Source organism: Scardinius erythrophthalmus (assembly GCF_964197995.2).
Source record: "Scardinius erythrophthalmus genome assembly, chromosome: 18".
Taxonomy (NCBI): domain Eukaryota; kingdom Metazoa; phylum Chordata; class Actinopteri; order Cypriniformes; family Leuciscidae; genus Scardinius; species Scardinius erythrophthalmus.
In genome coordinates, this window is record NC_138238.1 from 14,802,997 (window position 1) to 14,818,267 (window position 15,271).

Consider the following 15,271-nt stretch of genomic DNA (forward strand, 5'->3'; position numbering starts at 1 on the left):
TCCTCGTCATCATCAGCTGTCCGTCAGCTGTCTGTCATCGTTTTGACAAACATACAAACAGAAGAAAATCCAACAACCTTTAGACGTGGATTGATATTTAAGGCCTCCACAATTCTCTGACACCTAAGGTTCTGTCCACCGAATGGAAATCAGTTCGGATCCTGCTAAAGAGCGGTCTTTTCTCATCCAAACGTGCAATACTGCCATCAGAAAAGGGAGTCAAGTACTTTGGCTGATTTAACAATCATAGGTAGCATCTCATTTGTAAGTCCTTCGTTCCTTTTCCATCCGTCCCATCGGTGAATGTCTGTTTGGATTGTTGCAGATGGTTTTTCTGGCTTTTAGAGGGAAAATGTTCCGGCAACACATATACAGGCAACATAATATGAAATACACTTAATTCTAACCAGCGGCCCTGTGTCTCAGCGATCCACAGCTGGAGTGACTATGTGGAGTCTTCTTGCACGGTACCATTTCATTTTGTACACACTTTTCAGTAAAGTTCTGGTGTGCTTGGTTATAAAGTATGTTTTGTCGTTGTTAGTAACAGTATATTGTGCCTTAGTTCAAACTAAGACTTTGTCTTTTCGATTTTTTTTTTCTCAATTACTATACACAGGTGGATCTCCCCTCCCCTTTTGCGTGAGTTCGTAGCACAGGATCCGTGGGTGGGTTGTAAGGGGGTAGGGGGGGAGAAAGTCTGTGAGATCAGACATAGTACTCCTTGTCCTTGTTCTTTTTATCTTTTTTATTTTTGGGCACGCCAATGGGCTTTTCTTTGACGGCGGCTCCGTTGGGCTGCGTGGCAGAATTACTAATATAGTTACGGCTCTCGTCCACATGGTATGAGCCCTCGTCGCGGTTTCGGTATTTGTACATGGCATAGAGCAGGATAAGAATGCAGAGGGCAGCGGCCGCGACGATGCCTACAACCATTCCAGTGGTGCTGCTGGACTCCCGAATCACCTCCGGGCTGGGGTAACCCTTGGCCTCGGGCAGCGGAGGGTGAGCTGTGAACACACAGAATGGAAGAGAGAGAGAGAGAGAGAGGCCGTTCATTAAAGCAACAGGGCTATCCGTTTACCTCTATATTTCCTAATATTCAGCATCATCCATGGCAACTGTATATTAATCTGCTCACTTGGGTAATTGAAACCGGCGCTACTCATGTCTCATATTACACTACGGACTCACTCTCTCTGGTTTCACACAAATGCAAATGGCACCATCTTGCATTTCAATTATCAATTTGTAGTGAAAATGAAATACTTAAGTATTGAAGTCAACAATTCACCCTATTTATCATGTTGCATTTTTTAAAATGAGTTTTGACTTCATTTTTAATCCAAATGTCATAACTCAGTCTTCCTTTAGAATGGCAGACTTCTCTTTGGTGATGTATGCAGGATTTCTCCAATCATTTAGTCGCTTTTTTTTTTTTTTTTTTTTTTACAATTGACTGCAAGCTCGCATTCAGATATTTCTCCATTCAATCAGCAACTGATGGATAGATCCATGTCTGCACCCTACATTTTTTTATTATTCGATGATGTTTCACTCTGATGTATGTCACAATATGGAAGAAAAAATGCTACTTCCATTAAATCAACTTTAATATTACTGTAATATTGCTGCTAGGCCAATAGTTTTGTACACTAATGGACATTTTTTATTTTATATCAAAGATATGGATAGCCTGGCAAGCCAAACCTACATCAAGATGTTGGGTCTGGCAACTCTCCATAGACACGGCTCAATCCGAGGGGCGGGATGAACGGCTGTCTTTCAAATTCCCTCTGCACGCAATAGGACAGCGCTTCAACCAACCAGAGCGTTTTCCCAACAGCGGAGCTAGTTGATAGATTCAACTTTTGCCATATCTGTCCGGAAAAACTACGAACACATCTTCCTTTTTTTAAGAATGACTTAAGTGCTGTTCTATGCTCTTTTCTCAAAGAAAAACTTAACTCCAAGTCGCGGACAAAGCCGATTCGACAGACTGTTCTCCAGCAGCAGCCGCCATTCTTTGTTTTCAAGTAGCAAGGAACTGTCGCAACTCTGTCATCATTATGTTAAGCCCGCCCCGCTTACTCTATACACGACGTGATTGGCCTCACCCAATTTAGGTTTTTGCAGCTCGAAAGTCAATGAAGAGTTGCTAGACTACCCTGGCTGCCGCTAGGGTGTGTCTAGATTTCTAGGCTAAGATATGGAGGTTAAATTATAAAATAATTTCAACTCACAGTATTTCATGTCCATGTCTTTACTGTGTGTTGGGATCATTTATTACCTCGTCTGGGTATGTTTCGCAATAACATGCAGCTTAGTGTACATTGCCCCATTCTTAAAAACCATCCAAGCAATTGTTCCGATCGGTTAATTTACTAGTTTTCTCTACTGTAATGTCAACATTGCAGCATCTTTCCCAACAGTAATAGAATTATTCAGTTTTAAGCCAACGAAAAAATACTAAGAGGGTTGAAACTAGAAAGAACTTGAAAGAAACCCAAAAATCAATATATCTTTGCCAAATTGATTCCTCTCCTGACGAGATGAGATATCCCACTGAGAAACTCCTTCACAGCACCGTACAGCCACCTCAGTAAACAGGATATAAACCACAATAACAACACTCAACCTTGCAATATATGTACGTACTGCTGCTGAACGGAAAAACTTGTTCTGTAAGCTTGTGCTTACACACTTTGCTTATCAAACCGCCACAAAACACATCTGGCTGACACAGATAGAGCGATCAGAATGGATATGTCGCACATTTTCCATGAGCTGTGACCAGTGAGTGAACCTCGCATCCTGGCTATTTATTCCTGGCAGGGAAAATGACGTGGTGGGTGGAATAGTTTGTTCTGATTTATGTCTCTGGGAGAGGGGACAGTAACTGCGAGACAGTGCGACTTCAGGCTGAGTGTAAACAACACCTGTGACAAAGCCGTTTACAGTTTCGGTCCGATCCGCTGCAACTCGCAGGTGCAGGAAAGGAGATGACAAAATCCAGCAGGGAATTATGGATGGCGACCTCTGCTCACACATCTGTTTTTAGAAATGTCGCGTGGAAGGAGGACACTTTGAGGAGCTGTAACATCATTTATCTCTGAGACCTTTCAGCTTTGGCCAACATTTTATGTTTCTGCTTTTTTTTCTGTGCTTATTAGCAAGATCTTTGCATGATTTGTCAGCATATTTGTTTCATTATGTCATGCACATGCTTTCATTGCTCTATGTATAATATGAATGCTGCATAGGCCACTAGCTGCTGTAACTAAGCCAGCTGAACGAATCCAGATTGGGTTAACCTTTGTGCTTCATTTTTCATGCCGAAAGTGGTTTGTGCAGTCGACTGAGTAGCCAGGATTTCTCTGAATGGAGAAATAGGAAAAGCAGTATGTGCTACGCTAGCATGCTCGCTGGCCTTTTCTGAAATTAAATCTCAACAAAATTCGCCAAGTCCTCACAATAAGTGATCATGAGGAAAAGGATCAAAAATACAGATTTTGCCTATGTAACGATCTATAAAACGGGTAAAAAATGAAATAATGTGAGCTAAAATTATACAGAAGCACAAAGAAATTTGATAGGCACAAGTTTAAGTTTGTTTAATATAATGACCTATTTAAAAACTCATCTAAGAAATGAGCTCCCTCTGTGCCTGAAAGAAAATTAAAATACTATATTTACAGCACATACACAGGGTAAAGGATTTAATGAAGTAATAATGTCTGTTTAAAGAGGCAAAGGCAGATTATACAAACATATATTTCGGCACGCACTGTGAACAACAATGCAGCTCAGGTAACAATGTTTCATAACCAGCAACAAAATCATAAAAGCCCTTTCAAGTTAATCTGAGCTCCTGTTCGAACCAGCTGCGACAACCGCTGAACGCGCTAGATTTTGTCAGTCACTCGGTTTCTATTTCTGCTCCATAGCGCTGGATTATTGAACATCAAACATGGATGAGCCTAGGAGAGATTGTTTTTTGAAGTTGAGAAACCTCAGATGTTTAAAATCCCTCAAGATCCACAAGAAACACCATAAAATAGATGCTACCCGAATACGCATCATGGAAGTGGCGAAAATACGAGATGTATTCTAGGTTTGATGCTCTTCAGCTCGCCCTCGCTGTTCTGATTGACTGTGGTTTTGTTAAGTTGAATTCTCACATTCAGTGTGGGCAGAAGAATAACTTTTCGCTGGAATCTCGTCGCGGATGACACGGCGGACACATTATTTCCCAGACTGTTTTCATTTTTCTGGTGTACAATGTGTCCGCTTGGCTGGATATATGAGAAATTATGCCATTTGGTATTTTAAACTTTTTTTTTTTTGTGAAAGTGTTTGGTAAAATGTTAAATATAATGATTGTTTTTTCCCAAATTATAGTGATGGCCACTACACAAAATAATTTTCCTCTTTTAACTTGAACAGACTGTGTACACGCATGTGTGCTTGTTCTTTTAACTAGTAAAATAATCTTGCATGGAGTGGTTTCAAACAGAACAATGAAAAATGGAGAACATTTTTGGTGGAAAAGAACATGTGAACAGTAATAATATAAAAGAAAGATGACTAACCTAACCCACCTGAACTTGGGTCGCAAGGGTCGATGTCCTCATCGTCACTGGGACATTCTGCCGATGCTACCAGAAGATCATCCTGTACCAAAGAGACATAAAACAGATAGAGGGTTAGTCAAAAACACCTTGTGGCATCATTACAGTTTTATAGGGCTGCTGTGTCATCTAAGGCCTCACACTGCGAGAGAGAGAGAGGAACGAAAAGGAAATGTCCTTTCCACTGCCACTCTGACATCTCTCACTGGTCCTCTGAGCTTTGACTCTCAGGTGCGATCAAAGGTGTCCTAACCGTAAAAGGCCACAACTTTTCCACAAAAACGACCCTTTCTGTAGATTCTAACATGCCAAATCGTCTTATAGTACAGTCTTGAGAGACTTCCACATCAAGGCAGTTGGAAATATCGATCAGAGCAGCACAAACACACATACACACACACAAAGATTTCACAAATCCCCTGACGAATACAATTTTGCCGGCAGTTGCTTTATAAAGACTGTCAACGCAGAAACATGGTGCGAGGAGCATCAAATCCGCTCACATCCGTCCGTCCCGCTGGAAAACAATCTCATCAAACGTGCCTTTTAATCTGAAATAAAGCCATAGGAAGCACTTCTACAGACAAGCCATATCAAGAACAATGCACGGCGCTGAGACGCGCACAACAACACATTCTGAAGGAAATCTTGCCTCTGCTCCTGTGATGGTTCCGAAGGGAAAGAAAGCCATGTTGAGATTTCACGGTTTGAATCCCAAAGATGGTATCCGACAGTGGTTTAATAGCTCAGAAAGTCTCTCCGTGCAGGAATTCTCCATCAACTATGCAAAAAGGCAGCGAGCTCGACGTTCCTCTCAGCGCTACGGCAGAAAATTCCATCTGACGATGTCGCTTTGGTGGCATCCATTTAGTGTCTTCACACTTCTCTCTCTCTCTCTGCAATTAGCAAGAGTGTGTATACATTTGCCAGCTGGCCAAATGTGTACACGCATGTGTGCTTGTCCCAATAGAAAAGCAGGGCTTGAGTGTGTGTGCGCGCACAGGGAGGAAAGACATCGATTTGTCTCTCTGAGCTCACACAGTCTGCCCACAGGCTGCGGGGCAATGCCCACGCCAATCAGGACCTTTCACCATCATCACAGCCATGCAGACCACACGGAACAACACGGAAAGAGAGAGAGAGGGAGAAGAAAGGGAGAGGAAAGTGGGAGTGGGAGGGCACCCTGTACAGTTGTTTCAAAGTGGTTGCCATAACCACATGGTTGCCATTTTCCTTGCAGCGATATCTGTTCAACTCCCAGCTCTAAAACACCCTGCAAGTAGGTCAGTGCGGGTGAATAATTTAGATCCCTGACGTTACAGTGCTGGTTTGTGTGCTGCTGCTGCTGCTGGAAGGCTGGATGTGTTGCAACAGGAGTGCACAACCGAGCCCTTGCTAAAGGCCGGGAGCGGTAACTATCCGACTCTAGAGAGAGAAAGGATAATAACGCAGAGATCCTGGGAGCCTACGCTGGGTGAAGTCATCTGTGCCACGCCGTCTCTCATTCTGTGACCTGACATGATGTATAAAAGACTGCAACTTATCATGGACACTGAGATTAGAAATCAACCGAAATGTGGTTACGTGTCTGATAAAAGGGCTTAATAATGCATAGGCTTGAGCATGAGACACAACTCAGCGTTCGCTTCCTTGACATGACCACTGAGAGAAAGGAAGGAATTCTAGAAGAGGGATGAACGCGTGGTTTAGTGGTTCAGAGGTAACTGAAAGATGGTCCACAAGTGAAGATCCATGAGCTTTCACCATTGTGCCTGAATAATCATCCCAAATTGTAAGTAAAGCTTGGCGATATAGGTTTGGGATTAGAAAGATTTTGAAGTGTTTGAAAGTCTGTTCTCTCTCATATATATACTCCAGTCTTCAGTGTCAGATTTGCTGATTTGGTGCTCGAGAAATATTTCTTATCAATTTTGAAAACAGTTGAGCAGCTTAATATTTGTTTTCTTCTTTGGTGTATTATTGCTTCTTTGATGAAGAGAAAGTAAAAAAAAAACAGCATTTTTTTTTAATATATTCATCTTTGGTAACATTATTAATGTCTTTACTGTCACTTATATTATATGTCAATTAAATGCATCCCTGCTGAATAAAAGTATACATTTCTATATATAAAAAAAAATCTTAGCGCCCCCAAACTTTCCAACGGTAGCATGTTTCCAATGATTCTGTTATTGATATTAGATTAAATGTTATTATTAAGCTTCCTAAACAGCATGTCATTAGACTAGTTTTGAGATCCTTGTTAAACTACAGCTTTTTTAAAAGCATCTCGAATGTAATAATGTCAATAGCGATTCGGTTCATTTCTGTGAATTAGTTAAAACTATCCATTTCGTATTCATATTTGGCTACAATTACTCTTTAGGTTGCAACAATGGTAACAATATATATCCAGTATATGTGTAATATATATATAGAATATGATAAAAAGGCATAAACTGATATATCGTTCAGCCCAACTGTATGACAGGGAAAGGAATCTGCTAAATGACTATATGCCATTGTGACTGGCGGCTTTACATGAACATGCTCCACCCAAACCTTTGTTAAGATCTCACACAGCTGAGCTCCAGAAACCATCCTTCTCTTTCCTCTTTTGGAAACACTGCCCCTCAGCAAAGTGTCAAAACTCGGATAAGTCCTCAGATGTGGCGTTACACAAGCGCTTGAGCACGAGGCTGTTTTCTGCAGAAAAGTCACATATGACTAAGACTGAGCCTTCAGCATCCATCTGCCTGAGCTCGGCGCTCTCCTCCATCCACTGCCCACTCAACAGCTGTGCTGAGGCGGACAGAAGCGGCCAACATTATAACTGGCCATTTTCCTCAGAGCATGTCAAAAATGGCTGGGTGTGCTATCAGACCATCATTTGCGCACACACTCACATACACAGTATTAGACTCCCTGTTTTGCTTGCTCTTAATTACTGCACTGCCAACAGGCACAATAAGTGACAGAGTGCCAAAATAGGCGGGGGAGAGGAGGGGGAGAGAGACGACGCACACTTCACCTGTGAACACAGAGGGGGACCCAGCTGTGCCCTAATGAGAAAGGAGTTGCCTCAACTCAAACAAACACTTTTCAAGCTCCACCTCCATTCATCCCTCTCCAATTATCTCTCAGCTGCCAGACTGATCTACAGAGACAGACTAGAGCCAGCTGTACATGCCCTGGATAAGAGAGGCACAAGAAGTGGGTGGAACTGACCTACTGACCTCTCCAACCATAAACTTATTACATTATGTAAGTAGGATTCACAATTTATTTCTTAAGTCAGCTAATTTTGCAGCCATGAATTTTATATAATGGCTATGAAACTGCATTGCATTATATATACAGTACTGTGCAAAAGTCTTAGGCATGTTAAAGGTCCCGTTCTTCGTGATCCCATGTTTCAAACTTTAGTTAGTGTGTAATGTTGTTGTTAGAGTATAAATAATATTTGTAAAATTATAAAGCTCAAAGTTCAATGCCAAGCGAGATATTTTATTTAACAGAAGTCGCCTACATCGAACGGCCCGTTTGGACTACATCCCTCTACTTCCTTCTTTAATGACGTCAGTAGAACAGTTTTTTGACTAACCTCTGCCCACAGGAATGCTCCCTCAACTCTACCGAAATTCGTTTATGTACTTGTGCACTTCTTATAACTTACTGTGTTTACTCAGCTCTTACGGTGATTTTCTGAAGTAAAACTGACGCTTCATCTTTTGTGTGTACAATAAACTTTATTAAACTCATCAGTATATGTTTGATCATCATTCGGACCTGGTTCGAAACAGCAGACTTGTAGGCTATTAATAAATAATGGATACATACAAGCAGATGACAAATTATTATTATTATTAACATGCCTAAGACTTTTGCACAGTACGGTATATATATATAATGTACACACACATATTAAATAAACAGACTTATGTTAGAATCGATTAATCATGCACGATTAATCAACTTGATGGCACTAATATATATATAATATATATATATTTATATATATATATACATATATATAACATCATAAATTATCTTCCAGAGACATTCTTGGTGCTCATATTTGGCTTTTTCTCTTACTTTTGGACCTTGTATGCAAGTACTGACCCTCAAGACTCTCTAACAGGCCTGTTGTGTAAAACCATCCCCTTAATTTCCATTTAACAGATACCTATGAAAGCCTGTTTCCGTCATGAAATAAAAAGAATTAAAAGATTTGACTTAATTTATTTTTTAATTGTGACTATAACTTGCAATTGTAAGTTTATATCATGCAATTCTTACCTTAAAGGTCCCATGACATGAAATTTTCACTTTCTGAGGTTTTTTAACATTAATATGAGTTCCCCTAGCCTGTATATGGTCCCCAAGTTTCTAGAAATTTCAATCAGTGTAAATCGAGCTTTTGCTATCTTTCTCTGCCTTTGAGAAAATGGACGCTCATACGCGCTGATCTTGAATCTCCTCTTTATGACGTCATAAGGAGGAAATGTTACCTCCCCTGTCTCTGCTTTGCCCGCCCAGAGAATATTTTCCGCCCACGAGAAAATGCGATAGGAGTAGGAATGCGCGCGCGCGATTTTAGTTTGTCCACGAGAGATATCATGGCTTTTGAGCGAGCGAAGCATAACAATTGCTCAATAATTGGATGTACAAATGAACACCGAAGGGTCAATACAGAGCTGGGCTTGCTGAACGTCTGAAACTAAAGTCTGGATCACTCTCTTTGGCTCAGCTACACACCTCGGACAAGTAAGTCAACTAATGATATACAAGTGTGTTGCTTTACTGTTTATGGTTACCTAGATTGTTACACGTAGAATGTGGCTGTAACATTAGCTATGCAGGTATGCAGTTTATGTGTGTGAATACACACACTGTAACGCGAGTGTTGTACACTTCTTTGTTATTTGGATAACCGTTTCCTGTTGGTTATATGGCGCGCGCGATATCCGCATTTCAAGATCGCAGAGCTTGATGTAATTGTAATAAGATAAATACAGACGTTACAGATCTCTCATGAAAAGGCAACAGTAGGTTAGCGTTAGATACATGATAATAACTCTAAACCATCCGAATAAAGTACCGTATCCAGACATAATATTTTAAACTAACCATTCGGAAACGTCTTGCTGGATCCGCTGAGTTGCAACTTCTTCATCCGTTGCTTCTCCATCCGGATCAGATTCTGGGTCAAACTGAAATGCTTGAAAGACTGCGTGTCTTCGTCTATATCCAACGTAAACATGCACGCCACGGTACCGTTGCGCAAGATGGTCAAGGCCACACCCACCCTCCACCTTGCGCCGACTTTCTCCTCCTCATTAGTATTTAAAGCTACAGACACCGAAACGGCCTGTCTGAAGGAAGCTCATTCTGGGACTGGCTTGTAGTGGCTATAATTCTGCACCGAGGCTGAATTTTTGGAAAGAGATTTCAGATACAGTACTAGGGACTACTAAGGCCTATATTAAAGCCTACAAAAAGTAGCATGTCATGGGACCTTAAAAAAAAAAAAAAAAAAAAAAATTCAGTGGCGGAATAAAGCTTCCTAACTTCTCAATTCCTTGTTATTGTAATAATTTGCACTCAAAAACCAATATAAGTTTTACAGCCAGTCTGAGCTGGCCAGGCTCAGACACTCACATTCACCTCTATCTCTCCATCTCTTTCAGTCATGAAGATTCTAGTATTCCACCAAGAATACGAATATCTCAGAACAGTGCACCGTCTATTGTTGTTGCCATGGTGACATGAAGATTCAGCCTGTTCAAAATGATAGGGAATAAAAACCGAATCGCCTCGGTGGCTCAGCTGGGACCTGCAAAGCAAACCATTGATTTCTCGCTATCTGTTTTTCTTCTTCTTTTTCTCCATATTCCTTTCCTCTAGCCAGAGTGAAAGAAAGAAAAGGCGAGGGAAAGCACAAGAACATTAAAGTCTGCCAGCTAACTTAGCAGCCTGCTAATGAAGTGTGAATATTCATCGAGAGGTCCTGGTGCTAAATGCAGCCTCACTTCGCTGAGAGCTGTGTGTTTAAAATACCGAGAGCTCATACAATGAATAAAAAATGGCCACTGATGCACTGCAGTATTCTCTAACAAGAACGGTTGAACAAAACAAAAAACAAAAATCACAGGAATCACAGTAGAGATACGCCTGCTAGTTTACAACTAGCATGTACAGGAATATATAGAGCTGGCCCACAGGGCCTCCATATGCTCTCACTGACATTCTGTACAAGAGATTCAACTTTTTAAAGATTCAAAAGGGCTAAAATAACACAATCTGACATGCAGGTTGAATCTCTCCATTTTCCATCTTCAAATGCCGTACTACGATGAATAATAGAGAACCCAGACCTTTCATGGAAGATGGAAATCAAGATGGCTTCCTGTGCAATTATTCACATATCGATCAAGAATGTTAATCATTTAGGTATTATATTGTTTCAGCACATTCAAAACCTTTACAATATCATGGTTAATTATAACAGTTAATTAATAATCTTTATTAAAGTCAACATGAAATCAAATTAATTGATTTTTATGTTTCTGGTCATATTGTGAATGACACATTGGTGCATTTTATTCCAAAGGAAAAAATTGTTTGTCTTCATATATTTTAATCAAATGTTTGATACCATTAACTAATAGTCAATTAGTTATTTAGGCACTGTTTTAGCAAACTCATTCAGTCCGTTTACAATTTTGGTTTATAACTTTTCGTGGTCCAATCAGTTCCAGATGGATAAAATCAAGTCTCGTCCTACTTTTTTTTCTCGCTTACTATCATGTTTCACTTAGAAATATGAAAAATTGTTTAAGTAAAATGGCAATACACACTGACTTTAAAAATAATTTGAACAATTAAAAGCCTTATTAAATTAGAATTTTAAGTTAAGTATAATTGTGTTCTATATTATCTGCAAAGAAAAAAAACAGTCAAATGCATCAAGACTGACCGAGAAGTTCTCAAAGTAAACTTGACTCACTCTGAGAAGACATGTGAGTCACAAGTAGCCATTACAAGCAGCTCTCAGGGGTCATCCAAGTGGGAATAAATAAATCTGATCATACACGCTGCCCACAGAACACGCTGTTACAGACTAAAGCTCTAGATCTTAAACAAAGAGTGAGAGAGAGGGGGCAACCTGCCGACTTCACACAACACAATACACACACACAGCACACTGGGTTAAACTTTACTGGAGGACAGCGCTTGATCTTCACATACTTTTAATGAGGGGGAGAAAAAAATTAGATGCAGATGAAAAAAGGACAGTACAAATAACAGCATCAATGGGCAGTCGAGATGACCGGAGGAAGCGTCTAGTTAAGGATGAAAAGAAAACAGGCATGCCATGAACGACTCTGGAAACGCGAACTCGTTGCAACAGATGTGGACATCGGCGACGAATGGCGCCAGCCTCATGCACGCTCACAAAAGCACTGCAACTTTTTGTTCTTTTCCCGTAACTCCCTCACTGCTGCCCCAATTCTCTTTTCTCTCTGTCTCTCTTTCTCTCTCTCTCTCTCTCTCTCTCTCTCTCTCTCTCTCTCTCACTCGCTCTACGTGCAGAGCGCTGCAGACAAATGGTGCATGCCTCTTTCACTGCATGGATATGACAACATCAAAGACTCTGCATGCGATGATGGCTGGATGGAGAAGGACCGTGAGAAAGAGAGACTACCTGGGATGAGGAACAATGCCACCTCGCATCCATGATGGCAGCCTGGCTACACTGTCTGCTTCCTCTATACAGATTTGCTTTTCTGTTAAGGTGAGAGTTTGTCCTCTCCCCCTCTCTGATCTCCCCGTCCCTGCTCCTAGAGCAATAAAAAAGCCTCACACCAGTAAAATAAAGTCCGCTCTGTCAGATCAAAAGTGATGACTGGAGAAGTCCTACTTTGGTAAGCAGATAGGGATGATAAATTGTCTGTGCATCAGGAGAGACTATGAGTGCCTTCTACAGACTAGAAGAGAGAGAGAGAGAGGGAGGGAAGGCGTAAGCAAGGGAGAAGAGAAAACGAGAAAGATACACACGGATAGAGGCGGGAGGGAGAGAGGGAAAATACGGTACGACTGCAAGCCGATCACCTGACTCGTTTCAGCCAATCGCCATCGCCGCTCAGCTTGAGGTTGCTAAGGGTTTGCTCAGTTGGAGATATTTTATTATAGCATTTTTTAGAAAGAGATTGATGTGTGTATGTGGAGAGGAGGGGGGTTGCACACCTTCAGCCCTGCCATGAAACTCCACAGAGACACAACCCACAACCTAACATCAAACACACAAGCACACACTCAAAATACATCTCTCCACAGCGAGAGAGCGAATGTTACACAACGGATGGCAAAAAGCTCCACGTTTTCATCTCCACTGGCCCTCCTGCTCCTCTGGGACCTCGGGTTATTCGATTCCATCTAAATGCCTCCGCCAGCTAAACTAACCAGCGTGAACATTCATTTCAATAGCATTCAAATGCGTGCTTTGGGCACGTAGACGCCCGCTGAGAAAGGAGGGGTGGAACAGATAAAGAGAGATACGCGGTAGGCGTCTGTTTTTCGCACCATGGTCAGTCTCAGATGACTCTATTTGTCCCCTGCGTCTGCAGAATCTGCACACGGCCACCAAACGCAGCTATACATTATGAATGTGACAGAATTGATAAAAAAGGAACATGAATGAGGCGTCTAAGGTCTAGACGGTGACATGATAGGTAGGAATATCTGGTTTATCATAAAGGCTATCCAAGCAACATAAAAAATCCTTTGTGAATTAACAGGGTCATCAATACCCAAAAGCACACAAATTAACAAACGTTTGCAATATCTAACACCTAACACCAGAGAGAGAGATAGACAGAGAGACAGAAAAAAAAGAAGCCCAGGAAAAGTAGCTGCAGCAGCAGTCCATTTTATTACTCGCTTTGTGCCAACTCAAACAATCGTATTGATTGACTGATTTAAGCGGTCAGTGTAAATGAGCATTGGGACAACAGTGCATGCAGAGCAAGTCACAGGATCCATTAATTGGACAGAAGTGGGGGGAGAAAAAGCACAGGAATCTGGACCAGTTTAAACCCATCCGTGCTGAACATTGTCCTGCCCTCATGATGCAACAGAATGAAACGAGTTGGTACCTCATTATAGAGTACATGTGAATCTTGATGCTGGACTGTTGTATTTTGGGAATTGTGACACACATAGATCACAAATATATGCACATCTAATTGAGGTCATTTAAATAATAAAGCTAATTATAATTACTACTAGCACTGGGTAATATACATCAGCTATTCTGCCAATATTTCTGGTGATATAAAAATAAGCAACATTATGCTATTTTATTTGACTACTTTGCGACTGACCCTTTTCACATTTCCGGGTTTCTCAGAAGCGGAAGTCGTCCTAGTTGGGTAATCTTCTATAGCGGTGAATGAGAGAAAACATTAAATATATTATTTGCGTTCCCATTTGCTCAAATAGCTAAAGAAAAACTCCACAACAGTGTTTTCACAACTTTTTACCATCACTCCCATAGCCGCTGTATTATAAACAACCTTACAGCAGCGTTCATTTTTTTGTAATTTGATGCAAAGGTAATATGATACTAAGTATAGTGTTATAATCGTACAATACATGAAAATGTTATATTATGTATATATTTCTGGATTTTCTGGATTTACAATGCTGATTAAACGCGTTAAAAAGCATCTGTGAAAAGGGTCCATTAATTTGATTCATTTTCTTGAATCAGTTCAAAATACCAGTTTCAATGAATCAACTAAAAAATGTAACTTTAACTACGGGTGTCGCTGTTGGACAGTGTTACTTTAGAAAAACGGGTGACTTTTACATTTTTTAATGTCACATTTTGTAATATTTGAATTGTTTTATTTAATATCGATTATTTTCACATCCATTTCAAATCATAAAGGTAAAAGAAAACAAATGTAACCAATTTTCAAATGCAATTTCATTATATATTTCCACAATGCAAGAACTGATTTGTAATGACACCAGGACCACATACTGTAAACACATTACAGTAATTCTGAATATTTTCACAAAGAGAGAGAGAAAAAAGAGCCCTATTTTGCATCTGATGGATTCAAATCCACTCAGCATCAACACAGGGCATCTATAAACGCATGACTCTCACGTGGCACACGCCCACGCTGCCATTTTCTAGGCAGAGAAGTGGCGCTTCACTGCCCTCTACCCATCTCTAGATCTAAAAGATACCCCAGGGTGTTTAATGACATGCATAGCTCACATAGGAAATGCTAATTTATTATTTAAAGCCCAGCATATAGCCTATGGCCCGCCACAGCAAGATGTCCCTGTAGATCAGAAGAAAAAAAAACACGGGTTCCTGGCATGCCAAATCCCATTGAGCCAAACAACACGGCCACAGATGTGAAGGGATATCAGAAACACAGCATCAAAAACAAGACAGAACAGCCAAATATCCACATATAAACATGGCGATACAGGTAAAATGCAGAGAAAGTATACTTTAGAGAAGAAAAAAACAAAGCGGAAGAGTGGGACAGAGGATAAAGAAGATAATAAAAAAGCTGTCACTTCTGAACATCAGTCGTGAGGGTGGTAGTCACAAA

The 15,271-nt window shown here is 40.7% G+C and overlaps 1 protein-coding gene across 12 annotated transcripts in view; it reads right to left on the reverse strand.

Moving 5' to 3' along the window:
* Positions 1-708: 708 nt before the first annotated feature.
* nrxn1a (neurexin 1a) overlaps positions 709-15,271 on the reverse strand; it is a gene marked incomplete at both ends in the record, with an annotated part of 174,427 nt that continues 159,864 nt past the window's right edge. For 10 of the 12 annotated variants that reach the window (XM_081393711.1, XM_081393712.1, XM_081393713.1 and 7 more), the window contains 2 exons: positions 709-1,010; positions 4,593-4,674. In XM_081393711.1, coding sequence (XP_081249837.1) covers positions 709-1,010; positions 4,593-4,674 — 384 coding nt within the window. The remainder of the gene's footprint in view (positions 1,011-4,592; positions 4,675-15,271) is intronic. The other 2 variants (XM_081393706.1, XM_081393715.1) reach the window with 1 other exon arrangement.